The 27,579-nt window shown below is 45.2% G+C and overlaps 2 protein-coding genes across 3 annotated transcripts in view; one reads left to right on the top strand and one right to left on the bottom strand.

Annotated features, from left to right (window-relative positions):
- PITPNC1 (phosphatidylinositol transfer protein cytoplasmic 1) overlaps positions 1-1,993 on the bottom strand; it is a 346,211-nt gene extending 344,218 nt beyond the window's left edge. Inside the window, exon 1 of one of the 2 annotated variants that reach the window (XM_017855834.1) lies at positions 1,057-1,993. In XM_017855834.1, the coding sequence (XP_017711323.1) occupies positions 1,057-1,104 (48 nt within the window). In that variant the 5' untranslated portion in view covers positions 1,105-1,993. The remainder of the gene's footprint in view (positions 1-1,056) is intronic. The other variant, XM_017855836.1, reaches the window with a different exon arrangement.
- Positions 1,994-12,896: 10,903 nt separating this feature from the next.
- The window catches only part of PSMD12 (proteasome 26S subunit, non-ATPase 12), a 25,415-nt gene continuing 10,732 nt past the window's right edge, over positions 12,897-27,579 (top strand). Inside the window, exons 1-4 of the mRNA XM_017855822.1 lie at positions 12,897-13,106; positions 22,099-22,158; positions 22,246-22,374; positions 26,275-26,382. Coding sequence (XP_017711311.1) covers positions 12,999-13,106; positions 22,099-22,158; positions 22,246-22,374; positions 26,275-26,382 — 405 coding nt within the window. The 5' untranslated portion in view covers positions 12,897-12,998. The remainder of the gene's footprint in view (positions 13,107-22,098; positions 22,159-22,245; positions 22,375-26,274; positions 26,383-27,579) is intronic.

Consider the following 27,579-nt stretch of genomic DNA (forward strand, 5'->3'; position numbering starts at 1 on the left):
AGTTTCATGGCACGAGATTTAAATATAAAGATGGTGTGGGTGGCTGATTTCATGTGTGTTGCCACACCAAACCACACTAGTGAGTTTCACGTTGCCGTGCTTGGCTTTGGGCTCCTTCACTGTCCCTGGACAGAGACGCTCAGTAGTCGTGAAATCACCACAAAGGTGGGGAGGAAGAAGGGGAAGAAAGGGAAGCCGGGGCTGGAATAATCCTGTCTGAGGCACCAGTTCCTGAATGCTGGAGCTTCGCAGGTTCGGGAGAAGGGCAGCAGAGCCGCGCTTGGAGGACGAGCCCCCGCCCTGAGCCCGGCGCCCCCCCGCCGGCAGCCGCTGCCCCGGCACCACGTGCTGGAGCGCCCTCCTGTGGCCGCGTCGCAGCCCCAGCCGCTCTCGGCTCGCGCGCCGACCACGCTCCCCGCGGCGGAAGAAATAAGAGACGCAGAAAGTTTCCGAGCCAGCCGGTTTGCGAAAGGACAGAGCCGGGTCCCGAGCCTCGAAGGGCGGACGTGCCGGGAGCGGCGCCCAAGACCGCGGCGACGGCGAGAAGTCCGGCCCCGCAGGGACCTCCCCCAAGGGCTCCGAGGTGCCCCCCGCGGGGCTCTGGGCGTGCAGATCCCGAGGGCGCAAGGCTCCTCCTTGCACCTCGACCTGACCGCAGAGGGCGGGGAGGGGAAGCTGGGCCCACGGCCAGGACGGGGTGCCCCCCAAACCCCAGCTACAGCGCGCGCCGGGGGCTCTTGGGTTTGCTTTATTCATTTTCTTATTTGGAAGGAGGGGGCTCACCCACTCCCTTTGGCTCATTGTGATCCCTAACAGTCTGGATTCTGGGCGCCCCCAAAGAGCCCACCCGGAGTCCGCCGCCCCACCCAACGCCGCCCTCCCGCGCTGGGGTGACAAGTGGAAGCCGCAAATCCCCTCCCTCCTCTCCTCCAGCCTTCGGGCTTGCGGGGTAACGTCCACCTGGGTTTCCTGCCGCTAGCCCGGGGCTCGCCGGCCAGGAGGCGGCGGCGGCGGCAGTCCCGGAGCGAGCGAGGCCGGGCCGGGCGCGGCGCTTACCTCGTCTACGGTGAGCGGCATGCAGATCCGGTACTCTTTCAGCAGCATGGTCCTGCCGGCCGCGGATCCCCGGGGCGGGAAGCTGGGGGCGCCCTCCAGACCAGCAAGCCTGCCGCCCAGGCGCAGGGCAGGGCGCCCGGAGCCCAGCGCTCGTAGCCGGCGGGCGAAGCAGCCCCCGCGGCGCGCTCAGCTCCTGGCTTCCTCCTCTCCGCCCCAGAGCATGTCAGGGTTTGGGTCCGGGTGTTCGCAGCTCCTCCGCCTCCTCCCTCGCCGAGGCTGGTCCTCCCGGAACGCGGTGTTGCAAAGTCAGGGAGGTAGGGAGGGAGACCCGCTGGCGACGGCTCTGCTCGGCAGCCCAGGGTGGTAGGAGCGGCCGCCAGATCAGGACATGCCCGGCAGCGAGCGAGGGAGGAAAAAAGAGAGATTTCCAAAAATTAAAACGAATGCACAAAAGTCACCCGCTCGATCCGCCTCCGAAAGCAGACGGGAATCTGGCGACCCCCCTCCTCCGGCGGGTCTGCCCGATGCTAATGTCACCAGGAACACATTGCAGCCGGAGCTGGAGATGCTGACTTTCCAGACAAAGGCTCGATCGGCTCCTCTCCGCGGGCGGTAAACAAGATTTCCTGCTCTTTTTAGGGCCGGTCCCCGCGCCGCTCCGGAGCTTGGCTCGGGGAGAAAAAGGAAGCCGCCGCCGCTCGGCTCTGCCCGGCTGGGGCCCCGGGCGCCTCCAACCTCAGCTCGCGGCTGCTAGGGGCGGGCGGGAGGAAGCTGGCGCCTTCCGCGCGCGTCCCCTCCCCCGAGTCCCTTGGCTCCCCGGGCGCCGTGCGTGCCCGCGAGTTTGCAGCCACCTCGCCGGGACCGGAGCGTCCGCGCCGATGCAGTGTGCCTGGGCCCGGGAGGTGGGTGCGGGAGGAGCGAGCGCGAGCAAGGCTGACATCAGCAGCGGCCGCGGCGGGGAGGGTAGCCCCATCCGGCCAATGGGGAAATGGCAAAGAATGTGGAGGATTTAAACAAAACAGCATGTCTCTGCCAGACGGCGGGGCTGCTCCTGAGCGGAGCCCGGCCGGCGCTAGGGAGGCTCGGGCAGAGGGGCTTCCCTCGGCTCCTTTGCCGTTTGAATCCGCTCTCCATTGTGCCCTGAGTGCCGCCGAGCTCCATCCAGCCCCTCTGGGCAGTTTCTGATCCCCTGATCCTAGGGACAAGTCACCAATGCCCACCACCTATGTGTGGTCCAGTAAGCAAGTCCAGGGCTGGAGAGGCAATGGGTGGGATTTGGGAACAAACCCTTGCCTGGTTTCAGAGGAGAGATCCTGGAAAACTGGGAAGTGCAGCCGTGTGAATGGAAATGAAGTACAAACAGGGGGAGGGAACAACCAGAGAGAACATGAACCCCACGTAGCCTGTTACCTCGCCTGGCCCGGCCCTGCAATCTTTCTGCAGATTGTGCAGGCTCCGCACAGCAGAAAGGAAGAGTAGGTTTTCGTATCCGCGCTCCTAAGTTCAAAAAGTCACAGTGAAATGTCAATGAAAATGCCTGGAGTGTTGCTGTTTCATCCATATTAAACAGATCCCTCATTTCAACCACAAGAAGCACATTCTTCAGTTACTCAGGAAGCAGCATGGAACTGCTGAAGTCTGTTTTTCATTTGTCTGGTATTTTCAGCTTGTTTTATGAAAAGTTGCCGGATGAAAAATGCATCAGTTGCCTGTATGAGAATAACCTGTAAGCGTTATCTTTTCTCCGAAAAATCTTCACGCTCTGAAGTCCTGAGGCTAGAACTTGGATGGCGATGCAGATGCCTCAATATAGTATTTTGAATTGTGATTAATAAGTAATTAACCAATATGACGATGATGGGCTTGTGGCAAAAGTCATCCAGAGGACTGGAGAGAATGTATAACTGTGTTAACTGATACAAACCCTCCTAGGAAAATGATACCCTATATCCAGCTTATATTTTAGTGGAAACTATTTTCCAGATAAATGCTTTCCAGAGTTGGCTCAGAAATATTCACAGCAACTAATTAAAGCTAAACCAAATTCCTCGAGGTGGAAAATCTAAATCTGACACTGCAGTGTTGAATAATAACACATTGGAAGGCTGTGATATGGAAAGAAACTCAAGCTGTTTTTTTTTTTTTTTTTTTTTTTTTTCTTCTTACTTGAAAACAAATGGAAGACCTAATAATCTTCCTAGAGGCAGGAAGGCAAGGGATTGGCTAGCCCCACATACGCATTCACATAGGACATCGGGATGTGTAGGCTCGGTTCCTGGTTTCCTGGACATTTCCTGACACTGATTCTGGAAGGAAGTATTCTACTGATGGGTGACAAGGTTGAGAAGCTACTTCTCTGAATTTTCCAAACTGTAAATTGTCACGTATATGCTTCGTCCATCACCCCTCTTTTTGTTGTTGTTGGTTTGTGACAGTTTTGCTCTTGTTGCCCAGGCTGGAGTGCAATGGCATGATCTCGGCTTACTGCAACCTCCACCTCCTGGGTTCAAGCAAGTCTCCTGCCTCAGTCTCTGGAGCAGCTGGGATTACAGGCGCCCACCACCACCCCTGGCTAATTTTGTATTTTTAGTAGAGATGGGGTTTCACCATGTTGGTCAGGCTGGTCTCAAACTCCCGAGCTCAGGTGACAGCCCCGGCCTCCCAAAGTGCTGGGATTACAGGTGTGAGCCACCATGCCCAGCCCACCCCTCCTGTTGTAAGGTGACTTCTCCATTGGATTCTCGTTTTCATTCAGTGCATCCACAGACCTGGTCATATTAATCTTGTGCAAGTACAGCTCTCATCCTGCCACGTTCAAAACCTTTTAGCGATTCCCGGCTGGGCTCGGTGGCTCACTCCTGTAATCCCAGCACTTTGGGAGGCCGAGGCGGGCCGATCGCATGAGCCCAGGAGTTCAAGAACAGCCTGGGAAACATGCTGAAACCCTGTCTCTAAAATTAAAAAATATATAAAAACCTTTTAGGGCTTCTCTATGGCCTACTGAGCAAGTCAAAATGCCTTCGTAGGAGTTTCGAGGCTCTGGATCTACCTTCCCCACATTAGTCCATTACCCTTCCCAGCCCAACTCCAGCCAAATGAGATGAGTCCATTGGCTGCAAAAGCGCCTCCTCCCCAGCCACCTTTCTATCTCAACCCTTCTGCTGTTCAACCCATTGCCTTCACAGAGAATCCCTGAATCCCTCTCCCCAGCTCAATTCCCATGACACCATTTTAAAGCCAGGCCTTGGCAATCTGTGCTTCAGACAGTGGTTCTGATAGCAGTGAGCTGGAGAGGCTAGCAGAGGCGGGAGGGGCGGGGTGCAGAGCATAGGGAGGGCATATTCATTCATAAGTCATGCACACTGAGGGCGGGGCGCGCCATCTGCTGGCCAAGCGCGGTGGTTTCAAGTCCTGTCCTCAGCAAGTGTCTGGCAAGCATTTTATCTTTGTTTCTTCTCAAACAATGAGGTGCAATATCTACTTACAAAAAACCTTGAAGCTGTTGCTATCATCATCATGGACAGTCATGATGTTCCGTTAACAATGTACAATCTGCTGTGGCTGATCATCACATTTTTTTAACGGGGGTGGGGCACAAAAGGCAAAAAGGAACAAAACAGTAAAGTTACCAGAGAGGAATGATAAGACAAAGAGGAAACGAGTATGAGTCTGTGCATGTCTGTGACAGGCACACCAAGATCATTTAAGAAGATCATTTCAACCTATTCTCTTTGAGGTATTCTGATGATCTCTTTAATCCTCCCTGTTTGTGTGAAAAAACTGATAAGGTCGTGACTCACCTCTGTAAACAGCCTCTGAAAGTAAAGTGTACTAACAGGTATTTCTGACGATTAAAAAACGAAGGCCGGGCATGGTGGCTCACGCCTGTAATCCCAACACTTTGGGAGGCCAAGGTGGGCGAATCACTTGAGATCAGAAGTTCGAGACCACCCTCGCCAATATGGTGAAACCCCGTCTCTACTAAAAATACAAAAAGTAGCTGGGCGTGGTGGCTTGCGCCTGCAGTCCCAGCTACTTGGGAGGCTGAGGCAGAACTGCTTGAATATGGGAGGCAGAAGTTGTAGTGAGCTGAGATCATGCCACTGCACTCCAGCCTGGGTGACAGAACAAGACTCTGTCTCAAAAAAAAAAAAAGATTTGTCCCTTCTCTATATATATTTATTTATTCACATATAAATATATATATATATATCTGCGTGGATTCATGCTTATTTTATACTTCCAGTTATAATCAATAATATAATCAATATTATGTTATTTATTTTGCTCAGACAGTTCCAGCATTGGCCGTTGGGAGCTCTTTCTGGTTGACTCCTATGTGCTTTGGACATGCCTCTGTTTGGTTTTTGTTTTTTTTTGAGCTGGAGTCTTGCTCTGTCACCCAGGCTGCAGTGCGTGGTTCAATCTCAGCTCACTGAAACCTACACCTCCCAGGTTCGTGCGATTCTCCTGCCTCAGCCTCCTGAGTAGCTGGGATTACAGGCACCTGCCACCATGCCCGGCTTTTTATATTTTTAGTAGAGACCGGGTTTCACCATGTTGGTCAGGCCGGTCGGGAACTCCTGACCTCAGGTGATCCACCTGCCTTGGCCTCCCAAAGTGCTGGGATTACAGGCATGAGCCACCATGCCTGGCCAACATGGTCTCTTTTTTATAACATTTTAAAAATCAAATGTTATTCCTGCTTTTTTTTTTTTTTTTTTTTTTTTGAGACAGGGTCTCACTCTGTCACCCAGCAGCACGATATCAACTGACTGCAACCTCCATCTCCCAGGTTCAAGTGATCTTCCGGCCTCAGCCTCCCAAGTAGCCGGGACTACAGGCACATGCCACCATAATTTTTGTATTTCTTTTGTAGAGATGGCGTTCTGCCATGTTATCCAGGCTGGTCTGAAACTTTTGAGCTCAAGCGATCCACCCACCTCGGCTTCCCAAAGTGCTAGGTTTATAGGTGTGAACCACTGCACCCAGCCTACAATTAATTTTTGTTTTATTAAATATTACTTGCATAATTCCAACAAAGTCTAAGTGTTTGTGCGTGTGTTTGTGTTTAAATACCTGTATATTTGATCTTGTTTGGTTACTAAGCTAATGTTAAATTCTTTCTTAATGACACATAGGAAGTCCCAAGGCAATTCTTATGTGTAGACCCACCCATCTATCAGGCCTCTGTTAAATACAGAGAGAATGTCTTTGATGTGGAATTGCTTAGAGCTGTGCAGTAAATGCCCATAAAATAAAAGTGAATTGACAATGATGTGTTACAAATTGCTTCACATAGAAAAAAACAAAACAAAACTGGGGGTTCTATGGCCAAAGGTATAGCTTCTTTTTTAAATAAGTAAGATAGCAATACATTGGCCTATGCGGTGGCTCACGCCTATAATCCCAGCACTTTGGGAGGCCAAGGCAGGCAGATCACTTGAGTTCAGGAGTTCGAGACCAGCCTGGTCAACACGGTGAAACACCATCTCTAGTAATAAAAATACAAAAATGAGCCACACTGGACAGTGGCGTGATCATAGCTCACTGCGGCCTTAAACTTCTAGGCTCAAAGGATCCTCCCACCTCAGCCTCCTGAATAGCTGGGATAATAGACATACCACACCCAGCTAAGTTTTAACATATTTTGTAGAAACAGGGTCTTGACATGTTGACCAGGCTGGTCTTGATCTCCTGGCCTCAAGAGATCCTCCTGCCTTAGCTGGGATTACAGGCATGAACCACTGCATCTGGCCCAAATTCAAATCTTGGGCCCAAATGACACCCCTTAACTTGAAACTTGAACACCAACTTGCCTTCTTGTCACTTGAATATCCGACAAGTCACCTCAAATTTATCCAAAACGGGTCCTTCTCTCTCTCTCTTTTGTTTTTAATTAATTAATGTATTTATTTATTTATTTATTTTTGAGACAGAGTCTCGCTTTGTTGCCCAGGATGGAGTGCGGTGGCGCAATCTCAGCTCACTGCAACCTCCACCTCCCAGGTTCAAGCGATTCTCCTGCCTTAGCCTCCCGAGTAGCTGGGACAACAGGCAGGTGCCACTGCCCCCGGCTAATTTTTGTATTTTTAATAGAGACGGGGTTTCGCCATGGTTGCCAGGCTGATCTCGAACTCCTGACCTCAAGTGATCCACCCATCTCAGTCTCCCACAGTGCTGGGATTACAGATGTGAGCCACCATGCCTGGCTGAGCTCCTCCTCTTTTCCTCTTGACTTGCTTCTCCCTAATCTGTTCCATTTTGGTAAATGGCAACTCCATCCTTCCAGATGCTCAGGCCACAGAACTTACAGACATGTCTGACCCCTCTTCTCTCACATGCATCAGCAAATCCTATCTTGGCTCTATCTTCCGTAGATATCCAGAATCTACCACCTCCACCTCCACCTCCACCTCCCAGGTTCAAGCTATTCTCCTGCCTCAGCCTCCTGAGTAGCTGGGATTACAGGCATGTGCCAACACGCCTGGCTAATTTTGTATTTTTAGTAGAGACGAGGTTTCACCATGTTGGTCAGGCTGGTCTCGAACTCCTGGCCTCAGGTGATCCACCGGCCTTAGCCTCCTAAAGTGCTGGGATTACAGGCATGAGCCACCACGCCCAGCCTACCACCTTAACCTTAGTTCAAATCACCATCATTTTCCTTCTGGATTATTGCAATAACCTCTCAACTAGTCTCCTAACTTCTGCCCAATCTAGTCACCACACAGCAGCAAGAATGATTGTTTTAATATGTAAGTCAGCTCATGCCACTCCCTTCCCCAAAACCCCCATTAGCTTCTCATCTCACTAGGATTAAAAACCAAGTCCTGGCCAGGTGATGTGGCTCACGCTTGTAATCCCAACACTTTGGGAGCCTTAGGTGGGAGGATTACTTGAGTCCAGAAGTTCAAGACCAGCCTGGGCAACACAGCGAGACCCTGTCCCTACAAAAAGCAAAAAAAATTAGCCGGGTGTCGTGGATGCACCTTTAGTCCCAGCTACTCTGGAGGCTGAGGTGGGAGGATCGCTTGAGCCTGGGAGGTCGAGGCTGCAATGAGCTGTGATTATGCCACTGCACTCCAGTCTGGGCGAGAGAGCGAGACCCCATCTCAAAACAAAAACAAAAAAACGAAAACCCAAGTCCTATAGCTCGTGCCTGTAATCTCGGCTACTTAAGAGGCCAGCTACTTAGAAGATGAAGACAGAAGGATCGCTTGAGCCCAGGAGTTCAACACCAGCCTGGGCAACATAGCAAGACCTCCTTCTCTAAAAGAGTAGAAACCAAAAACAACCAACCCCTATAATGGCCAAGTTGCCCTAAGCCTCATCTCCTACGACGTTCGCCCTCACTCATTCTGCTGTTGTCACTCTGACCTTGTTCTTCAAACAGGCCGGATGTGATCTGATTGCTGTCATCTCAGAGTTCTCTCATCTGCAGCACCCTCTGCCTGAATCTTCAAACCCCAGATACCTGCAAGCCTGGCTCCCTTACTTCTGTTCTTGGCTCACTAGTGATGCCTTCCCTGACTATTTCCCAAATGCTTATCACACCCCCTGCCCCACCCACACACATATTTACATATTTATTTTCTGTCTTCTCTCCATTATAGAACGTTCACTTTCCATGGCTGGGCGTGGTGGCTCAGGCCTGTAATCCCAGCACTTTGGGAGGCCGAGGTGGGCAGATCACCTAAGGTCAGGAGTTTGAGACCAGCCTGGCCAACATGGCAAAACCCATCTCTACTGAAAAAATACAAAAATTAGCTGGCATGGTGGTGCACACCTATAGTCCCAGCTACTTGGGAGGCTGAGGCTGGAAAATCACTTGAGCCCGGGAGGCAGTGGCTGCAGTGAGCCAAGGTCATGCCACTCCACTCCAGTCTGGGCGACAGAGCAAGACTCTGTTTCAAAAAAGAAAAAGAATGTTCACTTCCCAAAGGCAGGATCTTTGGGACAGGTATGTGCACAGCCAATAAGATGGATGTGCCAGGAATGCCAACTATACAAAAAATACCAGGCCAGGCACAGTGGCTCACACCTGTAATCCCAGCACTTTGGGAGGCCAAGGAGGGCGGATCACGAGGTCAGGAGATCAAGACCATCCTGGTTAACACGGTGAAACCCTGTCTCTACTAAAATACAAAACAAAATTAGCCAGGCGTGGTGGCGGGCGTCTGTAGTCCGAGATACTCGGGAAGCTGAGGCAGGAGAATGGCGTGAACCCAGGAGGCGGAGCTTGCAGTGAGTTGAGATCACATGCGCCACTGCACTCCAGCCTGGGCGACAGAGGGAGATTCCGTCTCAAAAAAAAAAAATAGTACCAGACATAGTAATTAACATAGCATAGGGGCACATTATTTCTAATAATGAGTATCATAATATTCCTTTTCATTCTAAATAAACTCCTCTTCCCAATCAGCATTTCTCCCTTGCCTTTTAGATTTTCCTACACTGCCAATTTTTCTCTTCTGAAACAAACTTCCTTCTTGCAAAGCCACAGATTTAATCTCAGACTCACCCAAATAAAGAATTCATATAAGGTATCTGTCTGTAATACAGTACTCTCACCTATTTTTTTCTGACTATTGCTCAGACTTCCGTGTTCCTTCTTTATTTAACTTTAATCTCTTGTTTTCTTAGGATCTCAGCTTGCTTTCATTTTCTTTTGCCTCTAAGCTCAGCAAGGAAGGGCTTCATTTCGGTTTGGGAGCCAACTACTTTTCTCCCCCTCTTATTTGCCCCTTCTTAGACCCTTTCCTTAATTTTTGAGTTCAGGAAATCATAAATCTGTCTACTCCATCACACCTTTGTTACTTTTTGTCTTCTCAAACTCTTCACTCTAAATTTAGACCTCCAGCTCCGTGCTGTAGTTCATGCCTGTAATCCTAGCACTTTGGAAGAGGCAGGAGGCTCGCTTGAGGCCAAGAGTTCAAGACTGGCCTGGGCAACACAGTGAGACCTCCCCATCTCTGCCAAAATAGATAACTAACTAAATAAAAAATAAAACAATAGCTGAGGGCCGGGCACAGTGGCTCAAGCCTGTAATCCCAGCACTTTGGAAGACCAAGGCAGGCGGATCACTTGAGATCAGGAGTTTGAGACCAGCCTGGCCAACATGGTGAAACCCAGACTCTACTAAAAATACAAAAATTGATCAGGTGTGGTGGTGCACTCCTGTAATCCCAGCTACTTAGGAGGTTGAGGCAGGGGCATCACTTGAATCCAGAAGGCAGAGGTTGCAGTGAGCTGAGATTGCACCACTGTACTCCAGCCTGGGTGACAGAGAGTGACTCCGTCTCAAAAAACAAACAAACAAACAAACACCGATAGCTGAGTAGTCTCAGCTACTTGGGAGGCTGAGGCAGAAGAATCACTTGAGCTTAGGCGGTCAGGGCTGCAGTGAGCCCTGGTCTCGCCACTGCACTCCAGCTTGGGCAACAGAACAAGACTATGTCTCAAAAAAGATTTTTTAAAAATTAAAAATAAATTTACACTTCCAGACTCTATTGTCTACTCTCATCAAACCAATGTCACAAGGAATATATAGTGAAAAGCCATCTTAGCCTAGTGTGTCTCAACAATACCAGCCTCTAGAGTGTGTTTTAGAAGCCTGTAGGGGAATTTGCGTTGTCACAATCACGGAGGGAAGAGGGAGACACCAGCATGTGATTGCAATGCTAAACATCCTACCATGCAACAAGCCCACACAATAAAATATTGTCTCACATTCCATCAGACTTTTGAATGACCTACCAGACACTTTCTTCTGTGTCTGAGGCCTAGACTCTAAGTCAATTTTACATATGACAAGCTACTTTCTTTTTCACTTTTAATATCAACTAAAATTTCTAAGAATTCTTCTATGAGGAAAACAATGGAAGATTATATGTTGATGTAGTCAGAACTTCATTTCAGCAGGTCATGGATTACAAAGTTTGTTTGTTTGTTTGGTTGCTTGTTTGTTTATTTATTTTGAGACAGGGTCTCGTCTGTCGCCCAGGCTGGAGTGCAGTGGCACAATCTTGGCTTACTGCAACCTCCACCTCCTGGGTTCAAGCAATTCTCCTGCCTCAGCCTCCTGAGTAGCTGGGATTACAGGTGCATGCCATGACGACTGCCTAATTTTTGCATTTTTAGCAGAGACAGGGTTTCGCCATGTTGGTCAGGCTGGTCTTGAACTACTGGCCTCAAGTGATCCACCCACCTCAGCATCCCAAAATGCTAGGATTATAGGCATGAGCTGTAAGACCCAGCTGATGGACTATAAAATTAAAATTAAAAAAAAGTTTTACCAAGTGGCTTGTTGCTCACCATTTTGGAAAATGTCATCAACAATAAGCCCTTACCATGCTTCAGGAACCAAGAGAATACACCTGTTGCAGTTGCAGCTTTTACATTTATAGTTATGGTTTATGGGTGCAAGCAAATAACTACTTCCTTGTATTTTCCACTGTAGACATGTTTTAGCCTTTATCTTTTGAAATATATATTATTTTGCTATTATAAAATTTGTTTCTTGGTTGGGCACAGTGGCTCACACCTGTAATCTCAGCACTTTAGGAGGCCAAGGTGAGAGGACTGCTTGAGCCCAGGTGTTTGAGACCAGCCTGGGCTACCTAGTATAGCTGCTGTCTCTACAAAAACAGAAAAAGGTAAAATTTGTTTCTCCTCTACATTACAGATTATAGCTGGGATATTGTCTTATTTGGCTTGCAAATGGTTTATATTTTCCCTGATTTTCATTGCAGTTAAAACAAAGAGATTTATTCAGCATCTATGAAGTGATGTCGGCACTAATGAAATCGAGAACCACTAACATAATAGATAAACCATTCCAAGATTTCCCGTTTTCCTGTTTGCTTTCCAGGCTGCTGTTGACCATATGCCCACACCAAACACAACCTCATTCCCATTTTCAAGGATCCTAAGCTTTTTTAAGATCTTAAGCTATTTTATAGGGACCAGCATGGTATGAATGATAACACATAAAACGTGTAAGGCCCTTAAGAATTGAAATTGTCTCACATATCATCTCGTTTGATGCTCAGAAAGTCCTATAGTCTTTCTGGTCGGGCGCGGTGGCTCACGCCTGTAATCCCAGCACTTTGGGAGGCCGAGGCGGGCGGAGCACGAGGTCAGGAGACCGAGACCATCCTGGCGTGGTGGCGGCGCCTGTAGTCCCAGCTACTCAGGAGGCTGAGGCAGGAGAATGGCGGGAACCCGGGAGGCGGAGCTTGCAGTGAGCCGAGATCAAGCCACTACACTCCAACCTGGGCCACAGAGCGAGGCTCTGTCTCAAAAAAAAAAAAAAAAAAAAAAAAAAAAAAAAAAAAAATTAAATCTAACTTTTCTTTTACCAACTTAGTAGATTATAGTAAAACGAAAACAAACAAACAAAGAAACCACTTTGCTTATTAAATGACTCAGCTGCTTCCATATATTCTCTTAGGAGCTTTCAGAGATCCCACAGATTAAGCCACCAAGATTCTCAACTAGATAAAACCTTAGAACTTTCTACTTTAAGGTTTACTTTAGCCTCCTAATGTAGGGATGAGAAAACCGAGATCCAAGAAAAGTTAAGCGACTGGCCATGGTCCTGAGAAATTATATTGCGAAGCAGGGGTGTAGGGATATATGAGATGGTCTGTTCTATTACACTCGCTTTTCCCATTGCAAATTTTAGATAAAAGTCTGATGTTCCGAGAGACAAAACCTAACGCTGCGGGATGGAGCGGCGAGTACCGCCCCGCGTGCCTCAAGCCCCACCCCCCAGGGCTGTCCGCGGCAGTGCCTGAGTGGAGACCAGCGCCGGGGACCTCGAGGGGTCCTTCGCGTGGGCTCCCGACGCACTGCCTGAGCGGGTGCGCGGGCGGCTTCCGGTGTGGGTGACGAGTGGTGGCCGAAGCGGGGGTACAGCAAGGGACGCTCAGGCGGGGACCATGGCGGACGGCGGCTCGGAGCGGGCTGACGGGCGCATCGTCAAGATGGAGGTGGACTACAGCGCCACGGTGGATCAGCGCCTACCCGAGTGTGCGAAGCTAGCTAAGGTGAGGAGAGGCCGGCTGGCTGTTGGCGGGCGCCAGGGGCTGAGTCACGGCGCGGAGCCTGCTTAGGCCTCAGGGGGCCTGCGGGCTGGAGCGTGCATCCCCCCATTGCGTGCCCAGCCCTGGTTGGGCCTGCACGAGTGGGAGACCCCAGGTCGGCCCGGCCAGGGCTGCGGAGTACGCCAGTGCCTATAGCTTCCCAGACCCTCCCCAGAACAGATGGTCACTTCCCTCCGTGGGACTTAGGGCTCCGTTTTACTTTTTGCCCTTTCTTGGATGCTGTTTAAGTAACGTTTATCTTAGTGGTTTCCCAGGGGGTGAGGCTGCTTCAGTATTCAGGCTGGATCAGAGAGTTTCGTTCTGTTGCTGTTTCCCAATCCATTTATGTCGTTAAATCGTTTATGGATCATGGCTATGTGCCTGGTCTTTGGCCAGGAGAAGGGGTAGGAAAGTGATAGTACGCAGATGACTAACACAGTACCGTGTTCTTTAGGAGTTGGTGTACGTAATGAATTAGTCAAGTCATGCATGGTGGTTAGGGCCATACAAGGGGAGAGTGTTACTGGAACACCGAGAAGGAAGCTATGCATTCTTGATGGTGCCATAAGGGAAGGTTTTACAGGAAGGCTGACGTTTGTATTGGGTCTTGAAGAATTAGTAAGATTGGGGTGGGGTGGAGTCATTACTGAAGACGACTACAAAAGTAAAGACAAGTAGGCACTGTAAGAGTTCAACGGGCTTTCCAAAAAAACAGGATGGAGAAAGGTGATAAAGTTGGTACGTATGTATATCTTAGGTTCAGTATGCTTGCTGAGGGGGAGCCATAAATTCATTAAGAGCTTTCTAGCAGCTAGCATCAACAAACATCAGTTACGTAAGGGTGGGAAACAACCACCTCCAGTGCCACACAGATAACAATAGCTGATATTTGTTGAGTAGTTTCTGCAGTGTCAGGCTCCGTGCTTACATGCACTAAGCCATTTGATCCTCACCTCAGCCCTATGCAATGGCTATTGCTATAATCCTTATTTTACAGGTAAGAAAACTTGGGCTAGAAAAAGTTGAATCACAGGCGCCAAGATCATACGGCTAGTAAAGTGGTGAAGCCAAGAAGCAAACCCAGGCAGACCGATTCTAGGTTCTGGAGCTGGTGCCGTCACACACCATGCTGCCCTGCCTAGAAGCCTATTGTAATGAAAACCTGAACTTTTTTTCTTTTTTTTTTTGAAACGGAGTTTCACTCTTGTCAGCCAGGCTGGATTGCAGCAGCGCGATCTCGGCTGACTGCAACCCCTGCCTCCCGGGTTCAAGCGATTCTCCTGCCTCAGCCTCCCGAGTAGCTGGGACTACAGGTGCCACCACGCCCGGCTAATTTTTGTGTTTTTAGTAGACACGGGGTTTCACTATGTTGACCAGGCTGGTCGCGAACTCCTTACCTAAAGTGATCCACACACCTCGGCCTCCCAAAGTGCTGGGATTACAGGTGTGAGCTACTGCGGCTGGCCAAAAACCTGAACTTCCGAGCACCTGCCCAGGAAAAGGAGGCAGCAGATCTTCACCTTCAGATAATATTTGCCAACTGGGGATGAAGGCCGAGCCTTGTCGATGCTGCTAATTTGAGGGAGAAACCAGAAAGATGGATTTCTCCGTGAAATACCTTAATATTTAGAAATTGGATAATAATCTGTCGTCTTAAAATACTGTTTGAGCCAATACAATGTAACTAGAACAAAATACACAGGCCAAAGTCAGTCCCTGAACCTCCACTTTGGAATTAATAGAATGATAGTGTCCATAAGGAAGAAACAAGTCATTTGCTTTAGAAAAGCACAACCAGATCTTCCTTTTCTGAATTTCTGTTAATACCAGTCTACTGTGTGCAAGACCTAGTCAGTGTTAGACACTATGAGAAGTACAGAGATGATCAGACAAGGCTCTTGCCCTCAAATAGCTTAGAGATCAGTAAGAAGAAAGGCTTCACTGCCACAGTGGTTCTGGTGATCTTATGTAGCATTTATTCCTAAATAATTGTTGTCATGTTCCAGACTGTTGAAAAACTTGCAAACTCCAGTACCAGATGCTTTTTTTAGGTGTCCAGTGGGTAACAGAAGTGTTTTTTAAAAAGAATGTTGGGACCTGTTAAGATAGGTACATTTGAATTTTGATTTTTTTTTTTAAGCCACTGTGCCAGCTGAATAAAACAAGGTATATGTTGTGGGAGAGAATATTGTTTTTTTTTGTTTTTTGATACCAAGCCAGTTTTTAAAACATATTTTTACGTTTTGCTTTTTTTTTTAATTCTTATTTTTTTTGGTTTTGAGACAGAATTTCACTCTTGTTGCCCAGGCTGGAGTGCAGTGGCACGATCTTGGCTCACTGCAACCTCCGCCTCCCGGTTTCAATTGATTCTTGTGCTTCAGCCTCCCGAGTATCTGGGATTACCGGCGTGCGCCACCACATCCAGCTTATTTCGTGTTTTTAGTAGAGGCGGGGCTTCACCATGTTGGTCAGGATGGTCTCAAACTCCTGGTCTCAAGTAATCCACCCGCTTCTGCCTCCCAAAGTGCTGGGATTACAGGCGTGAGCCACCGTGCCCAGTTGCTTTTTATTTCCCATTTCATATTCTTTTCTAACCATTCTGCCAAACATTAAAAAAAAATAATAACATTGCATTTCTACATTGGAATGTATGGAACAGTTAGTATACATTCTTTTGATTTTATTTTGAGCCCATCAATAAAACTATGAAGAACTTCTTGTTATTTTCACTTGTAAGAAAATTTAAGCTTCAGGCAGTTTAAGTGGTTTATTCAAGGCAGATCAAACTCACATCTCCTGATAAAATAATAGTGTTCTTTTGCTACTGCCTCTTTAAGAGATTATCAATTGTGTCCTTAATTTCCTTAAGACATTTTTTATTTTAAATGTGAAAAATATTTGGAGATTGTGTATATAGCACTTTGGGAGGCCAAGGTGGAAAGATCACTTGAGGCCAGGAGTTTGAGGCCAGCCTAACAAGACGCTGTCTCCACAAAAATTTAAAAATTAGCCAGGTGTGGTGGTATGCACCTGTTGTCCCAGCTACTCTGGAGGCTGAAGCAGGAGGATTGCTTGAGCCCAGTAGTTCGAGGTTGCTATGAGCTGTGATCGCATCACTGCACCGAACCCTGGGCAACAGTGAGACCTTATCTCTTAAAAAAAAAAAAAAAAAAAAAAAAGTTGTGTATAGAGACTTAATAATGTATTAGTTGGGAAACCATATATAGCAGAAGCCTTAGAAAGGCAGATTCTAGAGTTGGGTTGTAAAATTGCCAAATGTAGATCATTTAAATCTCTTGTAGTTGTAACCTAGTTCTATGTCTGTCCTAACACCCATGTTGCAAAGGATAACTAATAACTAATATTTATTGCTGTATACATTTTATTAAGATGTCGGCTGCTATGATTATGGTGTGTACATACTATGTTCCAGGCGTACCTTCATAGGTATTTACTTAATTCTTATGCCAACCCTGTGGATTGCTACAAGTATTGTGTCCACTTCACTGAAGAGAAAATTAAGAGTCAGAGAGCTTGTGTTTTACCCAAGGCAATATGGCAGTACAGCTGGGAATTTAGACCAGAGCAGTCTGGCTGCAGAGCCCATCTTTTTTTTTTTTGAGACAGAGTCTCACTCTGTTACCCAGGCTGGAGTACAGTGGCGCAGTCTTGGCTCACTGCAACCTTCGTCTTCTGGGTTCAAGGAATTCTCCTGCCTCAGCCTCCTGAGTAGCTGGGACTATAGGCGCGCACCACCACGACTGGCTAATTTTTTGTATTTTTAGTACAGACGGGGTTTCACCATACTAGCTAGGCTGGTCTCGAACTCCTGACCTTGTGATCCACCCACCTCACCCTCCCAAAGTGCTGGGATTACAGGCATGAGCCACCGCGCCCAACCAGAGCCTGTATTTTTAACCATCCTACCGTCTCTGTGATTTGTGTGTAAGCACCCTGTGTCAGGTTGATGGGGTGTTAGTAAAAGTGATACTAGTTCTTGATGATGGTTATCTCTTCGCCTTGTATTCAGGAGTTAAAAATTAATCTAAAGAGGACCTTTTCTGAACTGTAAAGATCGGTATTTAGCAGTTCTTAATATACTGAGGGTTTCTTGTCCTCTCTTTTTGATTATGTTGTATTTGGCACATGGTTATTTGGGGACTACTTACATTCTTAAATTGAATATATCCTTTGATTCTCCTTCCTCTTAACCCATTTATGCTGCAGGTTGCAAAATCTTTTTGTGAAAAATCAGATCTTGGCAATGACCTTGAGCAGTAGGCTATAAATAACTCCCACAAACTTAGCGTTCCAATAATGGAACATTAGAGATAATGTTAATGTCTTTTCCTTCCTTCCTTCCTTTTTTTTTTTTAGATACGGGGATCTCAAACTCTTGGACTTAAGAGATCCTCCTGCTTCAGCTTCCTCAGTAGCTAGTATTACAGGCACACACTACTGTACCTGGCTTAATGTCTTTTCATCTCTTTTGGTCACCTGCAGTCTCTTATGTGTAACATCAAAAATAAAGAGCAAGTGAAATGTAAAACAGTTTACATTGTTAGCAGCTTAAACAAAAAAGACGCCTTTAAGGAATGCGTCACTTTAAAAATTAGTCTATATAGGGGGAGTATTGGACTGGCTTTAAATTTCGACTATTTGTGGTGACTTATTTTTGAGACCGAATTTCACTCTGTCACGCAGACTGGAGTGCAGTGGCATGATTTCAGCTCACTGCAACCTCCCACTCCCGGGTTCAGGCGATTATCATGCCTCAGCCACCAGAGTAGCTGGGATTACAGGCGCCCACCACCACGCGCGGCTAAGTTTTGTATTTTTAGTAGAGATGGGGTTTCACCATGTTGACCAAGCTGGTCTCGAACTCCTGACCTCAAGTGATCCGCCCGTCTCAGCATCCCAAAGTGTTGGGATTACAGGCGTGAGCCACCGTGCCCGGCTGTGGTGACTTTTTATCAGCCTTTTTCTTTCTTGTTGAGGTTGTGTAACAAATCATTAAAAGATTGGATTCATTCAGGAATTAAAGGAGGCGCAAACAGAACTTAGAGATACTCAACATGTATTGATGTTGAACAAACTCATTAGTCGCTTACATCATTTACAAGGATTATTTTCATGAGAAAAATGAGTCACGGAAGTCACATGTTCTAACAGGTTGGTTTTGGATAGCTCTCTAACCATTTGTTCCTCTGAGTTGAAAGGCAGCATCAAGGAGTTGGAATTTCAGGACCTGAGTGAATAGACAGGAAAAGGAGGAGGATGTTTAGCAATCGGGTAGAACGTGGAAGATTGGGAGAAAAAACGGGGATGATTTGAAAATTGGAAATTGTATTAAATGAATTGTATTAAATGAAATGATGGTAGTGTCCTTCAAATAGCACTAATTGTCAACCGTGTAGTTTGTCACATCCTGCTTATTGTGACAGTAAGAATCAGGAATTGTAAGCCATTAGGATCAACTGAATACAGATCAGGTGAGTGCCAGTCCATTCAACACGTATTGTGTGGAGGTTGGTGCAAAGAGAAGTGACAAGTAAACAAGCATCCATCCCTAAAGGAACTTGTAGACCACTTAGGAGGTAAGTTATGTGCATCAGTAGCTGATACAAGGATGGAAGGATGGACCACAGTATCTGCAGAAGCACTGGCATGTGCTTGGTGTGATGCAGCTCACTGAACTGCAGTGATGAACAGTGTAGACATGGCCCCTGCTCTTACAGAGGTCGCATTCTACTGAGATTGGAAAAACAGTAAACACCAAAATAGACTGTAGTTTGGGGTAATTGCAGAGTGGAGACAGTATGGTTGAGTATGAAAGGAAAAGGTGCTGACTGACTACTGATTTTTAGAGTGTTATCCAAAAATGCCTTTGTGAGAAAATGACGTTTAATGTTTTGTTGATACTCCAGACTATGGCTTTAGGCCAGTGTGTAATACTCTCACATGTATCATGCAATTCTTTAATACCCATGCTTCTGAATTAGAATACCATATATTAAACCACACTCTATTGATCACAGTCACGTGACTAATAGTAATTGCAAATGTGATGGGTGACTGTCATTAAACAGTATTTTGCGTTTTAACTATTTTTGCCCTTCTTTTTGTTGCCAGATAGTAACCATAGACATGACCTTGATCAAAGCAAAAAGTAAGATTTAAACTAGTATGGTAGGGGACGTGCTGCACTGCCGTGGAGAGAGCTTTGGAGCTTGAGGCAGGAGCCCCGGATCTAGTTCTGCTGATACCTTTTGTGGCTAAGCAAGTCGTTTTAAGCTGTTTAATCCTCAGTCTTTTTAATCTCTAAAATGAAGTGATTGAGTTAAATAATCCCTAGCAGTCTTTCTAGTTCTAAGATTCTTTCATCCTTTAGGATTTATTAGCCTTCAACTTTGGAGAATTTATAGATTTGTTCATTTTTTTCCTCTGATGAACATTTATCCAGTATTTATTATATACATAAAGCTATAGAACTTTCAGGGGAAGGAGAACTAGGGCTGTCCAAATGGGAAATGTTGTTAAAATGTGTTAATAATCACATATTTCAGATTTAATTAAAATAAGTTCAGACAGGGACTATACAGTATATATGCAGTGCTGCATGGAAAATTCATGCATGTTTAAAAGTTATCTTGGAAAAATATGGCAGCAGTATTTTAAAAAGTCAAAAAATTATTTATGCCCATAATTCAGAAGCTATGTAATAAGTTTCTTTCATTAGTAGAAAAGGATAGTACTCATGTACCATCCATGAATGTCATTAAGATAAAAAAAGTTTTCATTTTTGGTTAGGAAAACAATTTTTAAATAATACTCTTCTCATTTCAATTTATTGTCAGGTATTTACTTGATAGTTATTAATATTAGCGTGTTAAATAATGCGTTTTAAAATTTTTTTTATTTAAAGACCAGGTCTCACTCTGTCACCCAGGCTGGAGTGCAGTGACGCATTCCTAGCTCACTGCAGCCTCAAACTCTTGTGCTCAAGTGATTCTCCTGCCTCAGCCTCCTGAGTAGCTGAGACCACAGGCACAGGCTACCGTGCCCAGCTAATTTTTAAATTTTTTGTAGAGACAGGATCTCCCCCTATTTTCCAGGCTGGTCTCGAATTCCTGGGCTCAAGTGTCCTCCCACCTCAGCCTCCCAAAGTGCTGGGGTTACAGGGCGTGAGGCACCATGCCTGGCCAATGAGTGCAGTTTTTGTGCTGTATGTTGGTTTTGGTTTTATCAAAATGTGTGGTTCCTAATAGGATAACTTGTTTTAGTCCTAGTGTATTATCACTTATGTTTTTATTTTTTGAGTTTTATTGTTCCAATCTCTAAATATATATCCCAGGGAGAATGTTTTATTTTTACATCTGAGATAGAGGTGTGGAGAGGTTAGTGTAAGTTGTCAGAAACTGTATTTCAGTTGGACCAGTATCTGCTCAAGAGCATGACTTTAAGGATGGCATGTGTGGGTGTTCTCAGATGCTTTCATTTCCTTTAAGCATGATTACTAATTTATTTTTAAAGTCATTGAAAAATTAAACCAGAGTTTCCTGTCTTTTAGCACCAAGCACTCTCTTTATTTCTTCTTGGAATTCCATATTTTAAAATACCTGTTAGGGTGACAGTGACTTCATAAAGGAATCATTTTTTCCTACTTTTTTTTTTTTTGAGACAGGTTCTCACTCTGTCGCCCATACTAGAGTGCAGTGGTGCGATCTTGGCTTACTGCAACCTTTGTCTCCCCAGCTCAAGCCAGCCTCCCACTTCAGCCTCCAGAGTAGCTGGGACTACAGGTGTGCACCACAATTCCCAGCTAATTTTTGTATTTTTTTGTAGAGAAAGGTTTTGCCATGTTGCCCAACCCCAAACTCCTGAGTTCAAGATATCTGCCCCCTTCAGCCTCCTAAAATGCTGGCATTACAGGCATGACCCACTGCATCTGGCGTCTGTTTTTATTCTTTAAAGACATGTGACTACCACTTAGAGTCTCTGATCAGAACAGTATCCACCAGATGCAGTGACTCAGGCCTGTAATCCCAGAACTTTGGGAGGCCGAGGTGGGATGATCACTTTAGGTTAGGAGTTCAAGACCAGCCTGGCCAACATGGTGAAACCCCATCTCTACAGAAAATACAAAAATTATCCGGGTGTGGTGGCGCAGTCCTGTAGTCCAACCTGCTGCGGAGGCTGAGGCACGAGAATCGCTAGAACCCGGGAGGTGGAGGTTGTAGTGAGCCGAGATGGTGCCACTGCATTCCAGCCTGGGTGAAAGAGTGAGACTGTGTCTTAAAAAAAGAACAAGATGGCCGGGCGCGGTGGCTCAAGCCTGTAATCCCAGCACTTTGGGAGGCTGAGACGGGTGGATCACGAGGTCAGGAGATCGAGACCATGCTGGCTAAGACGGTGAAACCCTGTCTCTACTAAAAAATACAAAAAACTAGCCGGGCGAGGTGGTGGGCGCCTGTAATCCCAGCTACTCAGGAGGCTGAGGCAGGAGAATGGCGTGAACCTGGGAGGCGGAGTTTGCAGTGAGCTGAGATCCGGCCACTGCGCTCCAGCCTGGGCGACAGAGCCAGACTCTGTCTCAAAAAAAAAAGAACAAGATAAACAGGTGTTACCACACTGAGTTGATAAATTAGAATCCAGAACAAAGACTTGGTGTTCTCTCAGATGTTACATGATTGTTATATGTTCACTTTCTCTTAGGCATTTAAAAATATTAAAAATAGCTTGTGGGCTTCAAGTAGGGGACCACTGCCTGCCATCACCCACTAGAGAAGAAAGCACTATCATGAAAAGGAGAGAAGCAAAAGTAGTTATGGGGTGATCATTTTCCTCTAGAAGAGGCCATTGATTTTTCCTTTTCTGTGTCAAAACCATTTCATTTTAGACTAGTTATTTGGATTTTTTGTGTTTTTTTATTGTTCATTTTCATCTTTTGTTTTAGGAAGGAAGACTTCAAGAAGTCATTGAAACCCTTCTCTCTCTGGAAAAGCAGACTCGTACTGTGAGTAGTTTACAGGGAAAAGCTCAATTACCATTAATTTCATTGAACATTGTTCCATTAACTTTCAATATATTTTTAACCTTACAGGCTTCCGATATGGTATCTACATCCCGTATCTTAGTTGCAGTAGTGAAGATGTGCTATGAGGCTAAAGAATGGGATTTACTTAATGAAAATATTATGCTTTTGTCCAAAAGGCGGAGTCAGTTAAAACAAGTGAGTTCATGATCACGTCTGCTCCAAACACAAAAGCATTTGTATTTCAGACCTTTTCACAAACTCTTCTGTAAGTCTGTTTAAAATGTGTTAAGTCAACATTGTAACATCCTAGAGGGTGTTTTAAAATTCGGTCCACATTCTCATAATGATATAACTGTTTTCTGTTTGTTCTTCTAGTCTTTATATGTTTGCATATTTTTAAAAAATTGTGTTAGAGTGTTCATACATCTTTGTTCTATTTTGGTGTTGCTACTTTTATTTTATTTTTTTTCCTTGTGTATTTACTTATTTTGAAACAGGGTCTCACTCTGTCATCCAGGCTGGAGTGCAGTGGTGTGATTACAGCTGACTGCAGCCTCAATCTCCCGGGCTCAAGCAGTCTTCCCACCTCAAACCCCAAGCGGATGGGACTATAAGTGCATGCCACCACACCTGGCCAATTTTTTTATATTTTGTAGACCTCACTATATTACCCCGGCTGGTCTCAAACTCCTGGGCTCAAGTGATCCCTCTGTCTTGGCCTCTCAAAGTGCTGGAATTACAGACATGAGCTACTGTGCCTGGCCCCACTTTTATTATTCTAAATGGTTGTATTATTATTTATTAAGTTGATATTCTGATTTACTTAGTCATATCTCTTTTATTAAACACATCTTTTTATGCTGTTTTAAAATGTTTAGTAGTAACTATTTCATTTTCTTATATTATCCCAATATATGATTTTTTGCAAAACAGCTTTTTGATGTATTACTAACATTCAAAAACTATGCATACTGACAAATAGTTCTCTCCTTGACTGAACTCTCTGAGCCCTCTTCTTCACAAGGCCTTAACCTTGTCCTGTGTAGACTTAAACAAATACTAAGATTGTTTCTAATAATTCAAGGCTGCATTTCCAGGATGACCCAACCCCGACTTAGACTGCTTGCCTGAGAAAACTGAAGTCTGCCAAAAGAATGTACTGTTAAACATTTCATCGTGTGTGTGTGTGTGTGTGCATGTAGAAATGGGGACTTGGATCTCGCTACATTGCCCAGGCTAGTCTCGAACTCTTGGGCCTAAGTGATCCTCCCACATCAGCCTCCCAAAGTGCTGGGATTACAGGCATGAGCCGCTGCGCCCAGCCCTCCAACTTATTTTTGAGGCCAATTTTAGAGAGACTGTTTTGCTCATTTTGTTTAGAGATTATGTAAGTTCTCTTTTAGTGTTTTGGTGAAGTTGGATTTTCTTTGCTGTTTCCTTATTCTTCTTGAGATATATTTAAATGTTCCCCTGTACAAGTAGATCTCATTTTTTACATTTTTATCTCAACTTTTAAATACTGTTTCCTTAGTAGTTTCTGGGTTTTAATTTCTTACTTTAAATAATAAAGACAATGACATTGTAAAAGAGGATGTAATGGAACCAAAAATAGATATGTAGTGTTATTGTCCAAATTCCTTATTTTATTAATTAGACTGCTTCTAGGGTAAGGATAGTGTTAAAGTGGGTTAAATTTTTTTTTGCAAAAGTCAGAATTACTATAATTGGTTTTGGTTTATTTTTCTTTAGGTAAGTTTACATGCATATAAAAGACAGTGTTGGCTCAGTGCGGTGGATCACACCTGTAATACCAGCACTTTGGGAGGCCAAGGTGGGCAGATTGCTCGAGCCCAGGAGTTCGAGACCAGTCTGGGCAATACTGTGAAATCCTGTCTTTACAAAAAATACAAAAATTAGCTGGATGTGGTGGCAGGTGCCTGTAACCCCAGCTACTTGGGAGGCTGTGGCAGGAGAATTGCTTGACCGGGGAGGCAGAGGTTGCAGTGAGCCGAGATTACACCACTGCATTGCAGCCTGGGCAAAAGAACAAGACTCTTGTCTCAAAAAAAAAAAAAAAACACCGAAAATATATAAGCCGGTGTTAAGAATTAGCATAGATTTAATTGAGGCAACCTAAAATATGTGAATGTAACATTTATTTATGTATTTATTTATTTATTTATTTGAGACAGAGTCTTCCTCTGTCGCCCAGGCTGGAGTGCAATGGCACGATCTTGGCCTGCTGCAACCTCCGTCCCCTGGGTTTCTGCACTTCTTCTGCCTGGCCAAAAAAAAAGTTTTAATAAAAAAAAAGATGGAGCCGGGCATGGTGGGCTCATGCCTGTAATCCCAGCACTTTGGGAGGCCGAGGTGGGCGGATCACCTGAGGTCAGGAGTTTGAGACCAACCTGACCCACATGGAGAAACCCCATCTCTACTAAAAACACAAAATTAGCTGGGTGTGGTGGCACATGCCTGTAATCCCAGCTACTTGGGAAGGCTGAGGCAGGTGAATCTCTTGAACCTGGGAGGTGGAGGTTGCGGTGAGCCGAGATCACGTCATTGCACTCCAGCCTGAGCAACAAGAGCAAAACTCTGTCTCAAAAAAAAAAAGGTGGAAATAACAGACACTGAAGACTCCAAAAGCATGGAGGATGAAAGGAGTTGAGGGTTACCTGTTGTATCCAGAATTACCTATTGGATACAGTGTTCACTGTTGGGGTGATAGGTTCACTAGAGGCCCATACCTCACCACTATACAATATATTCATGAAACAAACCTCCGCATGTACCCCCGAACCTAAAAGAAAATAAAATCACCTCCACAACAAAAACATTTAGCCTGAACTGCTTAAACATTAAATGTTTTCGTGGAAATCTTTCTAAGATATTCTATTCACTTTCCTGCTGCCTTAACCAAAATATACTTAATGTAATTTAACATTTTCTTGATGACTCATGATCCTTATTATTATTATTATTATTATTATTATTATTACTGTTTTTTGTTTTTTTTTGTTGTTTTTTTGTTTGAGATGGAGTCTTGCTTTGTTGCCCAGGCTGGAGTGCAGTGGCGTGATCTGGGCTCCACCGCAAGCTCTGCCTCCCGGGTTCATGCCATTCTCCTGCCTCAGCCTCCCGAATAGCTGGGACCACAGGTGCCCACCACCACACCCAGCTAATTTTTTTGTGTGTGTGTTTTTTAGTAGAGATGGGGTTTCACCATGTTAGCCAGGGTGGTCTTGATCTCTTGATCTCGTGATGCGCCTGCCTCGGCCTCCCTAAGTGCTGGAATTACAGGCGTGAGCCACCACGCCCGGCCCAAGGTCTTAATTATTAATGATTATGATATATTGCTTAAAATCTAGAGATCAGGCATTGGCAAATGATGGGACAGAAACCAAATCCCACCCGCCTCCTATTTTTATGAATAAAGTCATTGGAACACAGCCACACCCATTTGTTTTTAAGGAGGCAGAGTTGAATAGTTGCCACAGAGACTGTGGCCCGCAAAGTCCACAATAATTACTTTATGAACATTTGCAAAAATTTACAGAAAATGTTTGCTGATTTGTGACCTAGATCACAGAATTGTTAGTGTTGAAGGGAATGTATTCCAGCCCCTTGATATAACCTGTGAGGACACTGAAGGCGAGAGGGTCTCTGGCTCACAGTGTCATAATGAGGTAAATTTGGGTGACTGTGGCTCTTCCTCCCACCCAGGTGGTAGAACTGTTTCACCTTTTGCCTCTGCCGCTGCCTTTTTCCTCCTCAGTCACAGTATCTGCAGGTCGTGGCTTCAAGCTGCCATGGACCTCTGCTTTCTCTTCCCTTCGTAAGATGCCATTTCTTCCATGCTTTCCTGCTTGCGTGCATCTCTGCATCTGAGGTTTTCCTGACCTTTACTGACTTGTTACGGGGTACTTGGTACTTTTTAGGTATCAGTGAGTTTTGATGTGATGTTCTGTATGACGTTTCCTTGTCTAGAGTTGCTTGGGAAGACCAAGTTCGATCGTTGCTCTTCTGTCAATAAAATACATTTTTTTTCCTCTGTGAGGAATGTATTTTACTTATGAATGGTTTTTAATATTTTAGGCTGTTGCCAAAATGGTTCAACAGTGCTGTACGTATGTTGAGGAAATCACAGACCTTCCTATCAAACTTCGATTAATTGATACTCTACGAATGGTTACTGAAGGCAAGGTAAATTTTCTGTTGACATAACTCACAATGATATGTACTGTTTTTTCTGTATTCAGAGATACTTAATGTATGTAGATATTTTGTATAAGTATTTATTTGTGTTTATTTTTTAAAGAAATACACAAAATGTCATCACTGTAATTTAACCAGTAATGTCTTTGTACATCCCTTTCTGCAAATGAATCTATTTAAATAGTGACAACCATGGTATATCTAGATTTTTCTGGGAATTGGGTATCTTATCATAGATTTATATGTGACTTTAAAAAAAATGAATAGGCTGGGTGTGGTGGCTCAAGCCTGTAATCCCAGCACTTTGGGAGGCCGAGACAGGCGGATCACGAGGTCAGGAGATCGAGACCATCCTGGCTAACACGGTGAAACCCCGTCTCTACTAAAATACAAAAAAAACTAGCCGGGTGAGGTGGCGGCGCCTGTAGTCCCAGCTACTCGGGAGGCTGAGGCAGGAGAATGGCGTGATCCCGGGAGGCGGAGCTTCCAGTGAGCTGAGGTCTGGCCACTGCACTCCAGCCGGGGTGACAGAGCGAGACTCCGTCTCAAAAAAAATAAAATAAAATAATTTAAAAAATGAATAAAAATTCTACAGGGTCAGGGTGTGGGACAAGAGCATTTTAGACATAGAGGAAATAATATTCAGAGATACCAAAGTAAGAAATGTATGATAGATGTAGGAAGCTGTAATTAGTTTGCTATTATTGGAAATAGGGTAAGCAAGCCTAAGCATGAAAATTCATTCCTTAGGTGCTTTAGTTTATACTGTAGTCATATTCTTCGTGTTTAATTTGTTGGAAATTATAAATCTACTAACATTACTTATAGCTACAAAAATGTTAACAACTTTAATACCTAGCAAAATTAGGTATTTTAAAATAAGATAGTCTTGTATTTAAACATAAATAAGAATTAGGGTATTAATTGTAGATATTCGACTACATATAACACACTTTTCAAATAATCACAAGGCATTTTGCATCTTCTGTGCTATTTATGTAGCTTGTGGTCCTATTATTTGTTAAACATAGTAATTTCATATTTAGGTTCTGAAAGCAGAGTTGCAAAATATGGATAAAGTTTTATTTTCTTAAGAATTACGGGCCAGGCGCGGTGGCTCAAGCCTGTAATCCCAGCACTTTGGGAGGCCGAGACGGGCGGATCACGAGGTCAGGAGATCGAGAC

Source organism: Rhinopithecus bieti, unplaced genomic scaffold (genome assembly GCF_001698545.2).
Source record: "Rhinopithecus bieti isolate Rb0 unplaced genomic scaffold, ASM169854v2 scaffold_39870, whole genome shotgun sequence".
NCBI lineage: Eukaryota > Metazoa > Chordata > Mammalia > Primates > Cercopithecidae > Rhinopithecus > Rhinopithecus bieti.